General features: G+C 38.8%; 1 protein-coding gene and 1 long non-coding RNA gene across 3 annotated transcripts; one reads left to right on the forward strand and one right to left on the reverse strand.

Moving 5' to 3' along the window:
- The first annotated feature begins 610 nt into the window (after positions 1-610).
- Positions 611-14,015, forward strand: LOC105916543 (G2/M phase-specific E3 ubiquitin-protein ligase). Of its 2 annotated transcripts, XM_036140830.1 has the most exons (16): positions 611-679; positions 777-909; positions 2,785-2,961; positions 3,156-3,230; positions 4,821-4,939; positions 5,026-5,194; positions 5,300-5,425; positions 7,311-7,354; positions 7,432-7,519; positions 7,597-7,811; positions 8,995-9,175; positions 10,335-10,418; positions 10,725-10,870; positions 11,024-11,265; positions 11,352-11,461; positions 13,203-14,015. In XM_036140830.1, the coding sequence occupies exons 2-16, from the start codon at positions 778-780 to the stop codon at positions 13,380-13,382; spliced, it is 2,088 nt and encodes a 695-aa protein (XP_035996723.1). In that variant the 5' UTR covers positions 611-679; position 777; the 3' UTR covers positions 13,383-14,015. The 2 variants fall into 2 exon arrangements, with proteins under 2 accessions (XP_035996723.1, XP_012706538.2); XM_012851084.3 differs by lacking the exon at positions 611-679 and having other exon boundaries at positions 686-909.
- Positions 14,016-15,204: 1,189 nt separating this feature from the next.
- LOC118564115 lies at positions 15,205-17,268 on the reverse strand. The gene is made up of 3 exons (XR_004931644.1): positions 17,119-17,268; positions 16,852-16,937; positions 15,205-16,745 (listed from the first exon to the last, which is right to left on the reverse strand). It is a non-coding gene; the product is annotated as an uncharacterized LOC118564115 (long non-coding RNA).
- Positions 17,269-19,181: the final 1,913 nt, after the last annotated feature.

Genomic DNA, 19,181 nt, shown 5'->3' on the forward strand with positions numbered 1-19,181 from the left:
AAGCAAACAAAGTAAAGTTCTGACTTTGTCCTCCAGACAACAAATTATTTTAAATCACAGGGGCATGCTTTATAACAATCCTGAGATTTTTAAACTAAATTCAAGAAATGATTGACCAGAGTTCTTTATGTAAAAAGATAAATGAAAGAAAAGCTTAAAAAGCTTATTGGCTGTTCTTTTAACCTCTTAAGACCTGAGAAATCTTGGTCCAAACATGCTTTTAGACACCTGAATAAGGACGGGAAAAAAGTAGTTTCTCTTGAAACATAAATGTTGAATAAGTTGTAAACCTCATTTACAGATCTGTCAGGAGAAAGAAAATATGTTTGAAGAGAAACGGATCATTTTTAGGGATCAAAAAGCCAACGTTTAAACTAAATTCTCACTTCTGTAGCTTGGAAGTAGGTAGCTACCGTATCATACTGCAGGTTTATTTTTAGAAGGTACGTTAAAATCAAATAAGGTTTAAAATCAAATGATCTGCAGACAGAAGTAGTATTAATCGTATCAATGAAAAATGTTCTGCTGTCAGTTCGGCTGAATTCAGTAGCTGCTTTTTCAGAGACCACTCAACCAATGACTGACTCCCAGGAGTCAATGGAGCCAATCAGAAGTGGGAGGAAAAACCTGACCTTTGAACTCTGATAGACCTCAGCTTGAGCTGATGAGGCCTCAGCTGGTGAGACGTTTGCAGAGGGCCGTCTTTCCTTACTGTGAAACCAGGGAGGTTTTAAAGAGAAGGATCTGTGGACTTGACGGTGGTTTTGTTGGGGCAGGATGAAGCTGTGCGACAAAAGGTCTGTGCTGCTGGCCATCACAGAAAATATCGAGATGAGGCTTTTCTCCTCAGAGGAAGAACATGTGGTCATGACAACACAGGAGAAAAAGGAGGAAAACACCTTTGAACAGGTATGTTCACCACAACGCTAAAAAGTTCTAACTTATTAACTGATTTAAAGAGAATTGAGTCTTCTTTATTATGCATTTGAGTATCCCAGATTTCTAAAGATTATTTGTGAAATGTATGTAAATGAATGATGACAATCCTGTTGATTGTTGCTAATATGGGGCTTGATCACTGATCAAATGCTGCTGATTAAACAAAGCATCAGCTGGTGAGTAAAAATACTTGTTTTTCTAGTTGAGCTGCATAACTAAAGGCAGTCACATGAGGGGAATCAATTCACCTGCATCACAAGTCAGGATTTCCTCATACTCTGAGTGACTGTTAGTGCTGATAAACCTCTGCACTGATCACTCGTTAAAGTATGTAAAGTAAGGGCGGTTCATCACAAATATTTAGCATATCACCAAATTTTCAAAAGGTTTATTTAAAAAATAATCACAACTATCTTTTGAAAGTTACTTGGATGAGGTATTGAGGATAAAAATAGTATCAAAACAGGTTTCAAAACCTTGGTCACATAAAAAATTGGTTAAAAAAATGAAGAGATTCCTCATTTTGTGTTTTGATATTTTGTATATTTTTATCTTCCGCTACGGCAACTTATGATCCCTTGTAAAAGCTTTGATTCCCTGTGAGCTTTTTCACAACAAAAAACTTAAACCAGACGTTTAATGACACCATGTGGTGCTTATGAAGCTCAAGGAAAGTTAATCATGGGGTTTAGACGTTTTCAGATTAAATCACGAGCAGACTGTATTTACTAAGGAGGTGACCACCGAGGAGGGTTAGTGGCACTTGTTTTTTTTTTTTTAGGGGAGTCAGACTCTTAAAAATAGGTGATTTTTTTTATTTTTTTCCCCCCTTCCCATTTGTTCTCTAGTTTGTGTTGGCCGGGCACAAAAAATCCTAATAAAATCCATTAAAGTTTGTGGTTGTAACGTTAAAAAAAAAAAAAAAAAAAAGGTTAAAGAGGTGTGAATACTTTTGGCACATACCGATATTTCCCCGAGACAGCCGTATGAGGACAGGTTCAGTTGACACCCTTCAGGGAACTGAGAGAGGATAGAAGGAGGAACATTTTAGCTTTTCGAGGGCCTCAGAACTGCAAAAACGACTAAAATGAAAAGACGAAGACAACAACTCCTATGATTGCCCCATGCGTCATTTTATTTTAATTACCCATGATATAAACTCAGTCCTTCCATTTTATTCTACATAAATATATCTGTCTGCCCACCCAGCTATACTAAATAAAGGTTCTTATATCTACTTTTAATTCAACTACATTTTGACAGTTTATTAAACCAGTTTTCCTGTCTGCGGAGACTATTGAGGTTGAAAGTAAAGCCACTCAATCCGAATTAATTATATCTGGGTTTGTTTTGCATGTGAAGACTGATCAGAGGTTACGGTTTCTTTTATCAAAGTGAAATTATTCTGTTGAAGTCAGGACAACCTGCAAGCTTCCCTCATGGCGGAGTTTAGGTTGTGTAATGTTTGTATAAAACACGATGATGCTGGCATTGGTCAGTTTTTTAGCTGCATGCATCTTCTTTTTATTTTATTTTTTGGATCATCTGACTGTGTTCATGCATAACGGACTAATGTTTTACTTACTGTAAACAGGGGAACAAGAGACGGAACAACAGCACAAAGCTCGTTTCCTAAAAACAAACAAACAAAAAATAAAAAATCTACTTGCTTTGAACAAAGCTACTTCAGGATAAATTGTAAAATTATTGGACATTTTCCCAGAAGTGATCTAGCAATGCTAGACAAGGTGTGATGTGAATCTTCTCTCCTGATTGTAAACTCTTCTCCCTCCAATAACGTTAACTTACCAAGCCTAAATGTTCGTTTCTCTCTCCTAAACCCAGAGGTACAGGTATCTGGAGCATCCTCTGGCCCCCGACCCCCAGGAGGATGAAGACCCTCCAGTCGAGCTGCAGCCAAGGCAGCAGGCAGTGCCCAGAACTAAACCCCCAGTCTGTGAGGACCCCCTTCACTGCTGCCCCATCAGCGACGCAACAGACGATACAGACATCGAGATGGAGGTGAGGGACGATGGCTCAAATTATCTTCAGTATGAAGAAATATTCTTTATTTTTCCTGTTTTTTCACAAATTTATTTAGAGAAGCCATTTGAATCTATGCAAAACAGACATATTTAGGTTATATATACATAACGTTGTTGATTTTGACAGCTGTTTATATCAATGCTTGTCTGTTTTAATCTCCTTTTCTCCAGTCTTTCCCACCCATCAGACTTTCCGACATTGAGCTGGTGGAGATAAAATCCAGCGATCCTCCTGCTGCTTCCCTGGTGGGTCTCTTCAGGTTTTCGTTACGTACTTTAAATAAATCGCAATTTATTTCTAACATCTCGCATGGCTGGACAATAATTCAATAACATTAAATATCGATTGACAGACATACTGTATATCGATGATAGGGGGAAAAAAGGGTAAATAAAAAGCTCAATAAAATAACAGTTTTCCTTCCTTGTGCATTCTAGCCATGTAGGTTAATATTACAGTCATTACATCCTCTCAACCAATCACAACGCAGACCCAGGAACCAAGCTCCGCCCCCTTCAAAGAGTTCAGAGAGCACATGTTCTTTTTTCTTTTTTAAAAACTTGCAGTTTTGTTAAAAAGTTGTTTGAATAAAGGGTTGAGTTTGAATTCAGTGTTTCTGGGCTGCACTTAAGTTATATGTTTTGAATTTGTTGATAATTATCGATAAATATGATTCCTATTTTATCTATATGCTTTTTTTCTATATCGTCCTGCCCTAACATCAGGACCCAGGCCTGGGGGATTTGAAAAATTTTAAATATAAAATAATTTTTTTTAAATGTACCTTTTTATGAGCCTCACTGCATTTATGTCTGATGATGTCTCATCTTAAAATCTAGTCTTTTACGTTAATCAGATCAAATCAGTCGTCTGTTCAGTCTGTCAGTCCAGATTTATTTTCTTCTGCAAAGAGCATAAATTCAGCTCATGGTAAAGTTAGAAAAGTTTGAGGCGCTGAGAAGCAAACACAGAAATGAAGCTCCTCAGTGAGGGCACCGATTAAAAGCTACATTTCCTTCATCACAGAACCAGTAATCCACAAAATAGACCTCCAGTCAAAGGTTTGGACACTTCTATTTCTACTCCCTGTTTTTGTTGCTTTTTATCATGTGGAAATGTTGTGAAGACATCAAAACTTTGAAGCAAACATAGATAAAATTACAGAATAAATAACTCAAAACCAGTGTTAGATTTACATTTTTTTTAATTACTGCGTTGGAAACTCTTGGCATTTTCTCGATGAGCTTCATGAAGAAGACGCTTAAAATGGTTTTCCAGCGGTCTTGAACGAGTTACTAGGAGTGATAATAAAAGTAAAGACAAACCTTGAAAGACAACGACGTGTCCAGACTTTTGACCGTCTGTATCACAAACATTAAGCTATTTTTCAGATGTACATTTTTGAATTGCTGTTATTTTTTTTTTTTATTCCAATGTTTTTTTCCAAGATGATTTTCTAAGAAATGATGTCCAGATGATTTAAAATAGATATTAATGGCGTTTCAGGGACTTTTTTTCTTCAGTGAAATCTTGTTTTCTTTGTTTCAGGTCATGCTTTGCAGCAATCAAGCCTCACAAATCTTTATATTATCAAGCACACTATACACTCTTTAGGAGTTGAAATATTTTGATTTTCAGCACAAACTTTTATTTTACTACTACTGATGCTTCCATCTATTTAAAAACCCTAACCACACATCTGCATTGGTTCCCGGTTCGTTTGGAAAGTAGACATTTCTCGGCCCGTATTATTCTTAATGTTGATTAATGCCAATCTTTATTTTTGTTGTTTAGTGTTTCAAAACTATAGCTTGGTTCCATGCTCTGTGTTTCAGCCATCCCCCCAAAAAGCTCGTCACGTTAAATGGAAGAAATTGACTCCACAGAAGGTCAGACATGTAGTTAAAGACGTGATCTGTCTACCGAGAGAGCACTACGTCGCACAGCTGGAGGGGTAAGGCATCTTCAAAACCCCAAAACTTGACAAACCTTCACAGAAAAACGTTGATGCTGATATTATCACAACAATCTGCATTTCAGAATACAAATAACTCCGCATCAAGCTGCCCTGGCAGACATGGGACTGACGGCTCGCATCACGGTCGACTCCAGCTGGTCGGCTGATCAGATGGAGAGTCGCCTGGCGTTGCTTTTCCATCGGCAGTTTGTAAGGAAGCCAGGACAAAGGTTCTCCTTCACATATCTGCAGGTTTGTGTCGGGCGGCTCTGCTTTAAATGTTTTTCAGTCTGAGGTTAAACATCTCCTCCTCTTGTAGCCTAAACTCCTCTGTGTTTCTCACTGATGGGGTTCCAGAGTGTGCGGAGCTCCAAGGTGCTGTTTGTCCCTGAGACGCCTGCAGAGGGCTGGACCGGAGAGCAAGTACTCCGGATGAGTGAGCACGGCGCTCTGTATATATTCAGTCATCACAACTATGAACAGGTACTTACCACGAGTTCAGATTGAATTTGTACCCAAGTACATCTCAGTAGATAAGAAAATGTGATGCAACGGCATTAAAACTACATTTGAAAATACAAATCTTTATACCGCTATTCAAAAAGTTTTAAGCCCAGATTTCTGTTTTACATTTTGCAATGGTCTGTCCTAATATTCTAATGTTAAATATTTTTTCATTGGCTACAAGCAGAACTAACAAACATAAAGGCTTAAAATATCAGTTTGTAATTAAGCTGTATAATGTTTAACTTGGTGAAATAAGTAACTGAAATAAATTATCTTGTCAATAATAATTACATTTCTTGAGATGCACCAGTAATTGAGCTGTAATTAAGCTGCTTTCTAAAATAAAGCTATAGTCAATAGCGTTTCATTTATTAACATTATAACATTAAATATAAACCGGATTTTCCAATAGTTCCTTGTTTGAGTAAAAGTTAATGAGCTCCCAAACATTTCTAAAAGTATGCACTGAAAGGTTTCCAACCCATAAGTGGAGATTCAGTTCAATTTAATTTTATTTATATAGCGCCAATTCACAACATGTCATCTCAAGTCACTTTACAGAGTCAGACTCCATCAGATCCTCCAGGTTGGTCAGAAAGTTTCCTCTCTAAGGAAACCCAGCAGGTTGCATCAAGTCTCTCCAAGCAGCATTCACTCCTCCTGAAAGAGCGTAGAGCTACAGTGGACAGTCGTCTGCATTGTTGATGGCTTTGCAGCAATCCCTCATACTGAGCATGCATGAAGTGACAGTGGAGAGGAAAACTCCCCTTTAACAGGGAGGAGAACCTCCAGCAGAACCAGAACCAGGCTCAGTGTGAACGCTCATCTGCCTCCACCCACTGGGGCTTAGAGAAGACAGAGCAGAGACACAGAAAGCACAGAAGCTCACATTGACCCAGGAGTACTTTCTATGTTAGATGGTAATAGTGGATGATCTGCCTCCCCTGATGATGTCACAGCTAACGGAACACCAGACCAGGTGTACCTTCTATGAAGAAAAAAAGAGAGAGAACAAAAAGTTAAAAGCTGAAATGACGACAAGCAATGCAAATTGGAGAGCAGTAGGAGAACTCAGCAGAGTGAGAGAAATAGACCCTGATGTCCTCCAGCAGCCTAAGCCTATAGCAGCATAACTATAGAGGTAGCTCAGGGTAACATGAGCCACTCTGACTAGAAGCTTTGTCAAAAAGGAAAGTTTTAAGATTATTCTTAAAAGTAGACGGGGTGTCTGCCTCACGGACCAAAACTGGGAGTTGGTTCCACAGGAGAGGAGCCTGATAGCTAAAGGATCTGCCTCCCATTCTACTTTTAGAGACTCTAGGAACCACCAGTAGACCCTCTGTTCCCTCTGTGTACCTAAGTTAGGAACATATGGGGTAAGTTAGGAACATATGGGGTACACAGATCTCTGATATATGATGGAGCTTGATCATGGAACCATACGTGCTGTTACCTGGTTTTGGTTTACTGTGGCATTCTTATTTTCTGTCCTAATTTGGATAAAACTAAATCAGGGTTTTATTGTAATTTTATTGAATCAGCAACTCAATGCAATCAGATTGGTTTACATTGTTGGAAGACTTTTTTTTTTTAAAAGCAATAAAAAATTTATTGCATTGTTTAATAACTTGGATCAAACTGGAATATCTCGAATTGACAATGAATATATTTGTATGATCGTATTGACTTTTTTTATTTTGTTAAATTGCATTAATACAATACTTGTTTAGAAACGGTGCTATATAAACCAAATTGAAATATTTTTTTTTTCTGTCAAATGGATCAAATATTTTGACTTCAAGCTTCAGATTTTCTTCCACTGCATAGTTCAACTTGAATGTTCCCGTTTTTATGCCAACAGACACGATCTGAAAGTCCACTGAGTGAAGCGGCTGTATTGAACTGGTAGGAAAACATTTTGTGCGAAGAGCAACTTAAAATGCACAAACCTCTATTTTACTTTTCTCTGGATGACTTCACAGGAGAGATTTAGGGGCAGAGTCCAGCAAAGTGGGTGAAAGTCCACGGGTTGGACAGAACCAGCCTCATGTCTGCAGGGCTCCAGAGAAGGTCAGTTACATGGCTGTGATTGGTCAAGATGAAAAAGACGCAGAGTTTCCAGTCAAGTCTTTGTGTTTCATGTGCAGCTCACACTCAACCTGGACACCATTCTGAGATTGTTCCGACTAGAAGTCCCAAACGGAGACACGGAAACGCACATCAAGGTGAGCCGAGACGAGATCCTCTCCGGCGCTCTGAAGGAGGTGAGGAAACCGGGATTCTGCTTCAGGTCCAAGCCCGTTATTTCCTTCAGTGAAGATGAGATGGGAAGCCACGAGGATCCTACCAAAGAGTTCTTCAGGTTTGGATTTTTCTTCTGATAACGCACCTGAGACCCGACTGTTGTTAGAAACAATGGTTGCGTTTTTGACCGTTAACTGGTGATTGAACCAAGCTGGAAAAAAGGAGAAAGAATGATTTTTCATATTCATTGTATGGAAACCTAGATTTTTCAGGCTTCTAAATTTAGACTTTTTTTTTGACCAGAGTTGTAAAGTGCTATTAAATTATTTCCTTTTGTTTTCTTCTGATTTAAACCTCACTCCCTCCATCATTCAGGAGTGTCTGAACCGCTTTCTTAGGGTTAGTTGGATAATAATATTTGAAGTTGGGATGACAACCTACTTTACAATAGGGCTCCCCTTCTAGATGGCTAATAAATAGTTTATAGCTTTGTTAGTAATTACTCAGTAAACACTTTAAAACTAAAACATATGTTTTTTTATTATGCTGGTTTCTTGCCAAATAGTAAGCCTAAACTGTTCAACTAGATATTTAATCCATAGTTACCTTTTAAGCACAAACTGTTCCGTTTCTCTTGCTTGCCCTTTAATTAATGCATAGTAAACACTTATGAAATAATTGTAGTTTATAGATTAATTCATAGCTTATCTATAAACTATCAACAGTCTATATGGGGAGCCTTATTGCAAAGTGGTTTGTCATCAAACTAAATATATTATCATCTAGCCTAACCCTAGGAAAGCGGTCCAGACACTCCTGACTGATGAGGGGGTGTGGTTTAAAACATAATTAATAAGAAATAATTTAATAACACTTTAGTTTCTATATATTGTAGGGCTGCAACAACGGCCCTTCTTGAAATTAATAACACCTTTATGATAATTTGAAATAACTTGTTAGAAGATGGTAATGAGACTGTTTGTTCATTTACATATCTTATTTTTAATTTAGATAAACCAAAATGTCATAAGTTAAATATCTTGGCCAATAACTAACAACCAATAATCAGTTGGTAAAGAATTTTACATGTTTAACAAAAGTGTGAGAAGCTCAGACAAGCAAATATTTTGTTTGTTGTTTCCCAATTTGCCAGATTAATTGAAATATTTTATCAATTTTTTAGCAGTTGATTAATAATTTTAAGACTGATTGGATGGACAGGAGCATAACGAGGTCGTTTAGCTAAATTGCTCCCTGCTTCCTAAGATATAACACCTGACTGGGCATGTTTTCTTCTGCAGGTTGACCCTCCTGGAGCTGCAGCAGAGCTGTGTTTTTGAGGGTCGTCCAGAACGTTTGTTTTTGACCTATGACCTCACAGCGCTTGACGACAGGATGTATTACGAAGCGGGCGTTCTGATTGGCTGGTCACTGGCTCACGGAGGACCAGGGCCGTGCTTTCTACACCCTGCACTCTACCAGGTGGGCGGCTCAGCAGCAACAAGTCCTTTTTATATTGTGTGCTTTCACAAGTTTCTCCAGAAACTGAAACTAGACACACACACACAAAATTCAAGGGTCATTTTCCTGAGCATCCAGTCCATACATGGGAAAATGTTTTATTTAACGACCACATTCTAAATAATTTTACCTTGTAGTGGCATCAAAAGAGGGTCACTGGGTTAAATGTGCTTTCTGTAAGATACTCACAGCTTAAAGTCAGAATATAACATCCTTCTTAGACCAATGGTAGGAAAGTACGTTTCCGTCTTTGACACGAGATGATGTTATATTAATTTGTTAAATATTTGCTGGTATAACAAAGTGTGTTACGATTTAAGATTGATGCGATATATTATCTGGTCATTCAACATAAATTTTTACATTGAAATCAAGACACAAAAAAACAAAATATGATTTGACCATTTTAAGCCTAAACTTTTATAGTTATCAGGCATTTAAATAAAAAAAAACTACAGTCTTCTAATTATTTATTTATTTTCTCATTCTACTGATTTCTACACCTGGTCTGGCGTTCTGTTATCTGAGATATCATCCAGAGAAGACGGCTCACCCGCTATTACCATCTAGTGTAGAACAGATTACTGGGTCAATGTGAGCTTCTGTGCTTTCTGTGTCTCTGCTCTGTCTTCTCTAAGCCCCAGTGGGTGGAGGCAGATGAGCGTTCACACTGAGCCTGGTTCTGGTTCTGCTGGAGGTTCTCCTCCCTGTTAAAGGGGAGTTTTCCTCTCCACTGTCGCTTCATGCATGCTCAGTATGAGGGATTGCTCTAAAGCCATCAACAATGCAGACCACTGTCCACTGTGACTCTACGCTCTTTCAGGAGGAGTGAATGCTGCTTGGAGAGACTTGATGCAATCAACTGGTTCCCTTATATAGGACATTTTTGACCAATCTGTATAATATGATTGAATTTGACTTTGTAAAGTGCCTTGAGATGACATGTTTCATGAATTAGCATTATATAATTAAAATTGAATTGAATTATTAATAATTTATTTATAACAGCATTTAATTTTGAATAAAACGGCTCTCCATACATAACTGCAGATCATTACAGTTTTATTAAAACATTAGTATCCTAATCGTCACCGTTTCCTGTTTATGTTCGTTCCCACAGCTGATGTGTTGTCAAAGTCCATCTTTTGAGGACTTTAACTGGAGGGACATCGTTGACCCTGAAGCACAACGCCGACTGCAAGAGGTAGTGCACATACAGCTCTGACTGAAACCTGCTGATCTGCCCCGTACTTTGCTGAGATTTGATGCACGCTGATGTTTCATGTTTGTGAAAATAAAAGAATAAAATGTTTAGTTTACACACCAGATAACATTTTAAGAGTCTGTGCTGTTGTTTTAAAACAAATGTAGGCACGTTTCTCTTTGTGTGAATGGTATGCAGCCTCTAACTCTCTGTGACCTTAAAAAAAACCCATCATACCTGCTTTGTGGCATGCATGGACCTGCATGTACATTGTTCTTTCTCACGCTTCCTCTGCTCCTCTGACAGCTGCACAGTTGCAGCGATGTGAAGCAGTTCTCTCCCGGTCTGTGTGACTGGGTGTCATCCTGTGGAATCCATGGCATCCATTCAGCTTGTTCCAATGAGATACCGGCCATCTATGCCCGCCTGGTAAAACACTACATCTACCACAGGTGGGACATGCCGAGCTAACATCTGCCACACATGGGGTTTTTAACTGCTTATTGTCTGGTCCTTTCATGTTAATGTGTGAATATGGCATTACTACCCTGAGAGGTGTTGTGTTGGCTCCTGCTGTCCCGGTTTGACTATCTCCTGACCTTCAGGGTGGCCAGCATGATCTCCCAGTTTATTGAGGGGTTAAACAGCTGCGGGGGACTGTGGGACCTGGTAAAGACGCACTGGGAGACGTTTCTGCCCGTAATGACGAGTAAAGAGCAGCGAGCTGTGAGCCTGGAGGAGTTCAAGCAGCTCTTCACCTTCTGCTTCAGCGATCCAGACTCTGGGCTAAGGGCGGCTGAGGAGGCCACGGCGGCTCACTGGGAAACAGTCCTCACCATGGTCAGCGGTGAGTGCAGGAAAAATAACTGCAAAATATCCAGGGTTTTAAGAAATGACATTTAAACGAACGTGTTTGGTCCTTTTTTAAATTAGATGGCGAGGCATATTTTTCCTTTGAAGACCTCCTCCTCTTCATCACAGGAGTGGATCACCTGCCTCCACTGGGTTTCCCTAACCTGATCTCTCTGCGTTTTTACTCACAGGTGGGTATCTGTTGAAGGTAATTGGACTGTTTCCACTTTAAATGGAAGTTTATTTACATTACTGGTAGCAAGAGGCACACTTGGTGTCGAACTGAACCGGTTTATAAGTAAATGCATACAAAATCCACTTTTTCATCCCTTAGATACCTTTTGTCGTGTGCTTGGGGCCGCTGGAAATACTGCAAAGTTAAATTTAGTCTTTTAAAGATTCTTTTTTTGGGTCTGGTATTTAAGATTTTTGTTTTGTTTTCTGCTGCATTTTCTTCGCTGTTACGTCTCTTACGCCAGAACGTCTAAATGAGTTAATGGGCCTCCCTCCATTTTTCCACCTTATTTAGTTGTAGCTTTGATTTTGTTGTCCCAGACTTAACATAAGATAAGATAGGCTTTATTGATCTCACATTGGAGAAATTCACTTGCCACATCGGCTCATAAGAGAAGGTGCAAAGTAGGAAAGGTGCATCAGTTATATACAGTGAATCTTCATATATACAGTGGATCAAAAAGAATACAAAAACAATAAAAATACAAAAAGCAATAGGAAGCTTAAAGAAGCTTTCAGTGGACAATGTGTAAATATTTGGTTGTTGGGTGTATTAGCCCTCACAAGTCACTGCAACGCCCCCAATTATCAGAACCTTGTTAAGGTGTCTGGTTAAAAGTAATGTTTTGTGGGCATGTACCCGCATCAGTGGGGAAAGTCCTCCTCGTTTGTGTGAAGCACTTCAAGAATCAAAGTTTCAGTGATTTTTGCCAGTGATGATGAGAGATTTGCCCAGAAACTTCATCTGATCGAGGGCTGAGTTTCTCCTGCGTATGGAAACGAAGGACGCAGCAAAGCGTTGAGCTGCTGATAACTCTGAAATTTTAACAGACTTTATTTTAGATATCACAGCGTTTGCTATGTGCTCACCTATAGTTTTCCTTAAAGGTGCATAGCCATGTTCTATAACTTTTTATTTATTTATATGTCAGTAGCTCACTCTGGTTGCATACAAAGTTTTTATGAAAGATTATCACGTAAAGCTGGCGTATTAGATATATTGGTATTTTATGCTTTTTTTGCTCAGTTTGTTAGTAAATAAAGCCTTTTGTGTTTATTTACAATTTTAATGGAAGTACGTACTGAGCATGTGCAGCAGGTGTTAAAATGAGGAAGCGGCTAACATATTAGCATCTCCCGGTGAAACAATAAAGAAAGGTCAAAGATCAAGTGCAAAAAAATATGATTCCAAGAAGGAAAAGACTGGAATGTCGCTGGTAATACATTATGAACGTTGGTGTTCACCAAAGCGGACTCTAAACCTGCAAGGCTCAGATGTGACCGCAGAGTGGACTGACGTGAATAAATGTTCTGATATGAGGCTCTTAAAGTTGCTATAGATCGTTTTATTTAATTAATAACGGTTGGTCTTCGATCACGGTGAGCTGCTGCTTTACTGCGAGGCATTGCAGAGGGTCAGGCTCGTTGTGGCATTATTTAATTTTGATTTATTAATTAAGCAAACCAGCATTATGATAGTTCTGCGATACTGTCGCTAGATGGCGCCACATCTGTGTATATCTGCTAATCACGCCCTTGAGCAAATTATCTTTCGGCTCAAAGAGGACTATCAAAACACTATCAAGATGGAGGCTTGGTGTATGTAACCTTATTTTATCGTGATCAAACATTTTTTTTTTTTTTTGGTCTCTTTTTTTAAGCATATTACGTGGCTATATAACTTTTAAATTTTTTCAGGACACGAGCTCATTGGACAGGAATCTGCCCCACGCTTTCCAGGAATCTTTGGATCTCTTTCTGCCGAGGGGAATTCCAGAGGCCTTGGACCTGTTGGTGCTGTTGAACAGGGCTTTACACAGAGCTCTGGAGCAAAGACTTTTCCAGCAGATGGAGATGGAATCGTTCCTGAAGTTGTGACATGATTTATAAAAGAGAAGACCTAAACAGTTATTTTACTGCATGCATGTGGCTTACAGGGAGTGTCTGCTCAACATTGGGAGTTTTATGATTTAATACATTATTATAACAGCTGTTTCCATTATTTAATTAGTCTTATGTGATAATTTCTTTTAAAATCTTAAGAATTTCTGTTGTTCAATATGAGATGTTGGATTTTACTGAGAAATTGACAAAGTGCCCTATTGCTGTTTTTTTATGTTTTGGGTTTTATCCATTTGGATTCCCTGGTGTTTTAACCAACCATAGATGAGAATTCCAGTCATGCATCTCCAAAATAAATTACAGTCAAGTCATTTATGTACAACATCAATCTCAAAATGTACAGTAATACACATTTCACAAAACTGTCACAAGACCATTTGAAAATGGTTTAGTGACAGTTTTATGCTTTTATTTTGTTTTTCATTTTTGTTTTTAACTTCATTAAATGTACATTTAATGATATACTTGTATTAATGTCAAAGTTTCAGACATGCATTAAAGTAAAATTAAGGTAAATTAATTAGCAGTTTGTACAAATATTTTATCATATCTTACAAATGAACGTCACAGCACTTGAGAATGTTGGAAATACATTTTGGGTCAAGTTTGCACCCCTTGGCTGTGTTGATTGGCAAAACACAGTGTAACAACACATTTATATATTGATTAAATGATTAACGATCCAATTATATTGATGCAAAATGAAAATATTGATCATATCGTCATTTTAAATATACACCTTTATTCTGAAATTGACAAGGCAAGAGACTAAAATGATATGTGATCTATTATTATAAAATGCTGTTATTGATTTAAGTGCCTGATGCCAGTAAGAGCTTAGAAATAAAATGGTCAAAATGTAATGTAAATAATGGTGTTAGATGGGCAGATGATTTTGCATCATATCGATCACATCTATTTGAAATCGTAACATTTTGTTACATTGGCTAATATTGTATCGCCATCCAAACAAATTGATGTAATGTCATATTGTGATAAAGCTGGTGATTTAAACCCCTTGTATGATCTATAGGAAAACTGTACATCTGCCCAAAAGCCAAAAAATGGTGTAGGAAAAAAAAAAATTAATCCATGTGCATGCACACCAGCAAGCAATTTTCCCTTTATAAACCACAGCTGCGCCTCAGTGTCTGTGCGCTCACCACCATAAATGGTCGATGCAAAGCGCCTTAAATGTTAATGAATATTTAAATGAGCCAACTGATCAATGTTATTTAATTGTTAGCAATGACAACCATTTTTAACGCTGGCCGAGACAACAGACAAGCCAGGTAAACCACACCGGGCTAATCTGTTGTCTTCATGTCCTTAGGTCCTCCAAGTGAGAAGAGTCCGGATTCCCACTGTTGGATGGGAAGTCCAGTTCAAAATAAACTCTTTTCCCATTACAGATTTTCATTCCGAGTGGATAAGAACACTATTTTCTTTTGTTATTCTCCTGTAAGTAATTTCTTATTGACTTGCAGTGGCCTATATTGCATCCCTAGTCTACTGAGAGTAGTGCGCCATACAGGAAGTCATATCCCTTGCCTGTTTTAATAGCTGCAAACGTAAAATGTGGTTTGTATATTAATAATTTTTTTTTCATAGAATTTCTTATTTACATTTTATTGTTGGCAGAATTCAGTGATAGCCCTTCTTAAATGTGATGTTTTTATTGGACTTCATCTGTTTCAACTAATTTTGATGACACAAATGCAATAGTAATGCCTTCTGGTAATACTAATTCCTCAGGCATTAATCGATAGTCAATGCAATTTAAAGTCAATACTAAAAGTTTGAAAAATATTTATCAAATCAAAATTAAGCTAAATGACTTGTGGTTTCATACAACTTCTTTAATTGTACTTTACAGGTGAAAATTACAAAGTGGAAAAAGCTGCAATCTAAACACACATCGGTGTGGGTCAAAGCATTATTATAATAAATATCATGAAAAGTTACCATCTTTCTCCACAAAAGCAGTTTTGTGCTTTTCCTGTTCAAAACAACACCACAAAACAATTTACTGGAAAATCAGTTTAAAAAATATCTTGTCAAAACAGAAGAAGAAACACTATTAAATAACTTTTTAAACTCTGCAGTAACACAACAGCAAAACAACATATTTACAAGTCACTGTATTGGATCAAAAAATATCTAGAGGTCTTAATCAACATTGTTATACTTCGAATTATACACTAAAACTGTGAGACACCTACTGCCGAATGGTGGTGAGATTTGAACTTCAATCTACACAATCTTGTTCCCTTCATAGAGGTTATTGCATAAAGCAAACAACTAACCTGGAAATTCTGAAAGAGTTGATGACGTTTTTCTTTTTTGTGAAAGTATAGATTTGCTGTTCCAGACTCCGATTGACATTGAAGCAAAAATAATTTTTCTATGTCTTACCCTGGCTAAGGATTTTCTGAGCAAAGTTTTAAGTGTTTAACCTCTGTGTGTTATTGCAACATCAAATACAATGTTTCACTTTTAATAAAATCCTCTTTCTTAATTATATTTACCTGCCAACATAATCCCACAGCAGGAACATGCACAGAGTATATTTTTGACATAGATCTTCAATATGATGTAGGAAAAAAAAAGACAACAGCAGGATAATTTATGAGAAAAGTCTGAAACCTTAATTCAAAGCTAAAAATGTTATATTTAGTATAGTTGGACTAAATTATGACACATTCCCCTGTGACCTCAGACCGAGAATAAAAACTTATTTTTGTAATTTTGTTGAGCTTCAAGAAGTGACAGAATGTACCGACATCTTATAAACCTGCTTCAGGAGAATGTGTGAGCATATCAGGTTAGTGGCTGAGCAGGCACCCCATGAGAGGCTCCTCAACGCAGTCGTAATGGATTTGGACCTCTAGACCTTTCAAGCCCCAGCATCATAATTTTTCTTCCACCAGTTGTCATGCTTTTGAGCCGATAATCGATGATGGATACAAGGTTCAGATACTCAGAAAGAACTGTGTGAACTTAAAGATATGAACTATTCTGGAACTGACAACCTGGACAAAGTTATTCAGCCCAAATATCATTGAGATAATTTGGGTTTGTTGAACTCTTCTTTCGGAATACATAGAAAATGTAAAATAAGCATACTAATAACTTCAAATACGTTTAAGATAAACATTTCATTAACACCTAATGTGACCTATTGTGTAAAATGTAGCTTAAACAATAGTGTCTGCATTAGCTGTAAATCTGTAAAAATCTAATGAATTCGGTTATGTTCTATGGGTTAACTCTAAACCTTTGAATGCTTCTCACAGTCACCGTGTGTCCTGTTCCATTGAGAAGCTGGTCTCTGAAAACCTAAATGAAAAGAGTGAAAGTGTTAACTCATATATCGTGCTGTTAGTTGATATTTGATCTAACAAACCAAAACCAAATAATCCGTTGGTTGTTCTGAGTCACATACCTGTTTAATGAGCTCAATTAGGGTTCCGTTGCTGACCTCGCCAAATGATCTTAATCTCATGTTTAGATGCAACAGATACTCTGGGCCTGCAGAGATTTGGAAGCAGTACATTTGTTTGAGGTCATTGAATAAATTTACTGCAAGAAAAGCTATTGTGTTGTATATTTTTTTAATTAATTGTTTTTTTTCTGAAATATCCCTGAAACAATTAATTCCTTTTTTGTTAAATTTGGAATAATGTACCGTGAGTGGTTGGATTTTCTGTACCTGTTGGTGCTGCTGTTGTAGTTGTTGGGGCTGAAGTAATTGGGGTTGGAGTGGATGAGGCTGCAGTTGTAGTTGTTGGGAATGCAGTTGTTGTTGTTAGGACTGCAGTTGAAGTTGTTGGGGCTGTAGTAGTTGTAGTTGGCGCTGCAGTTGTTGTTGTTGGGGCTGCAGTTGTTGTTGTTGGGGCTGCAGTCGTTGTAGTTGGCGCTGCAGTTGTTGTAGTTAGGACTGCAGTTGTTGTAGTTGGGGCTGCAGTTGTAGTTGTTGGAACTGCAGTTGTTGTAGTTGGGGCTGCAGTTGTAGTTGTTGGAACTGCAGTTGTTGTAGTTGGGGCTGCAGTTGTTGTTAGGACTGCAGTTGTAGTTGTTGGGAATACAGTAGTTGTGGGAGCAGCAGTTGTAGTTGTTTGGGCTGAAGTTATTGGGGTTGGAGTGGATGAGGCTGCAGTTGTTGTAGTTGGGGCTGCAGTTGTAGTTGTTGGAACTGCAGTTGTTGTAGTTGGCGCTGCAGTTGTTGTAGTTGGGGCTGCAGTCGTTGTTAGGACTGCAGTTGTTGTAGTTGGGGCTGCAGTTGTTGTGGGAGCAGCAGTTGTAGTTGTTGGGGCTGCAGTCGTTGTTAGGACTGCAGTTGTAGTTGTTGGGACTACAGTAGTTGTGGGAGCAGCAGTTGTAGTTGTTTGGGCTGAAGTTATTGGGGTTGGAGTGGATGAGGCTGCAGTTGTTGTAGTTGGGGCTGCAGTTGTAGTTGTTGGAACTGCAGTTGTTGTAGTTGGCGCTGCAGTTGTTGTAGTTGGGGCTGCAGTCGTTGTTAGGACTGCAGTTGTTGTAGTTGGGGCTGCAGTTGTTGTTGTTAGGACTGCAGTTGTAGTTGTTGGGACTACAGTAGTTGTGGGAGCAGCAGTTGTAGTTGTTTGGGCTGAAGTTATTGGGGTTGGAGTGGATGAGGCTGCAGTTGTTGTAGTTGGGGCTGCAGTTGTAGTTGTTGGAACTGCAGTTGTTGTAGTTGGCGCTGCAGTTGTTGTAGTTGGGGCTGCAGTCGTTGTTAGGACTGCAGTTGTTGTAGTTGGGGCTGCAGTTGTTGTTGTTAGGACTGCAGTTGTAGTTGTTGGGACTACAGTAGTTGTGGGAGCAGCAGTTGTAGTTGTTTGGGCTGAAGTTATTGGGGTTGGAGTGGATGAGGCTGCAGTTGTTGTAGTTGGGGTTGAAGTTGTTGTGGGTGCAGTTGTAGTTGTTGGGACTACAATAGTTGTGGGAGCAGCAGTTATAGTTGTTGGGGCTGAAGTTATTGGGGTCGGAGTGGATGTGGCTGCAGTTGTAGTTGTTGGGGCTGCAGTTGTTGTAGTTGGGGCTGCAGTTGTAGTTGTTGGAACTGCAGTTGTTGTAGTTGGGAATGTAGTTGTAGTTGTTGGAACTGCAGTTGTTGTAGTTGGCGCTGCAGTTGTTATAGTTGGGGCTGCAGTCGTTGTTAGGACTGCAGTTGTTGTTGTTAGGACTGCAGTTGTTGTAGTTGGGGTTGGAGTTGTTGTGGGTGCAGTTGTAGTTGTTGGGACTACAATAGTTGTGGGAGCAGCAGTTATAGTTGTTGGGGCTGAAGTTATTGGGGTTGGAGTGGATGTGGCTGCAGTTGTAGTTGTTGTGGCTGCAGTTGTTGTAGTTGGAGCTGCAGTTGTAGTTGTTTGGACTGCAGTTGTTGTAGTTGGGGCTGCAGTTGTTGTTGTTAGGACTGCAGTTGTAGGGACTACAATAGTTGTGGGAGCAGCAGTTATAGTTGTTGGGGCTGAAGTTATTGGGGTTGGAGTGGATGTGGCTGCAGTTGTAGTTGTTGTGGCTGCAGTTGTAGTTGTTGGGACTGCAGTTGTTGTAGTTGGGGCTGCAGTTGTTGTTGTTGGGACTGCAGTTGTTGTTGTTGGGACTGCAGTTGTTGTAGTTGGGGCTGCAGTTGTTGTTGTTAGGACTGCAGTTGAAGTTGTTGGGACTACAATAGTTGTGGGAGCAGCAGTTGTAGTTGTTTGGGCTGAAGTTATTGGGGTTGGAGTGGATGAGGCTGCAGTTGTGGTAGTTGGG

This window comes from Fundulus heteroclitus, chromosome 9 (genome assembly GCF_011125445.2).
Source record: "Fundulus heteroclitus isolate FHET01 chromosome 9, MU-UCD_Fhet_4.1, whole genome shotgun sequence".
Taxonomy (NCBI): Eukaryota; Metazoa; Chordata; class Actinopteri; order Cyprinodontiformes; family Fundulidae; genus Fundulus; species Fundulus heteroclitus.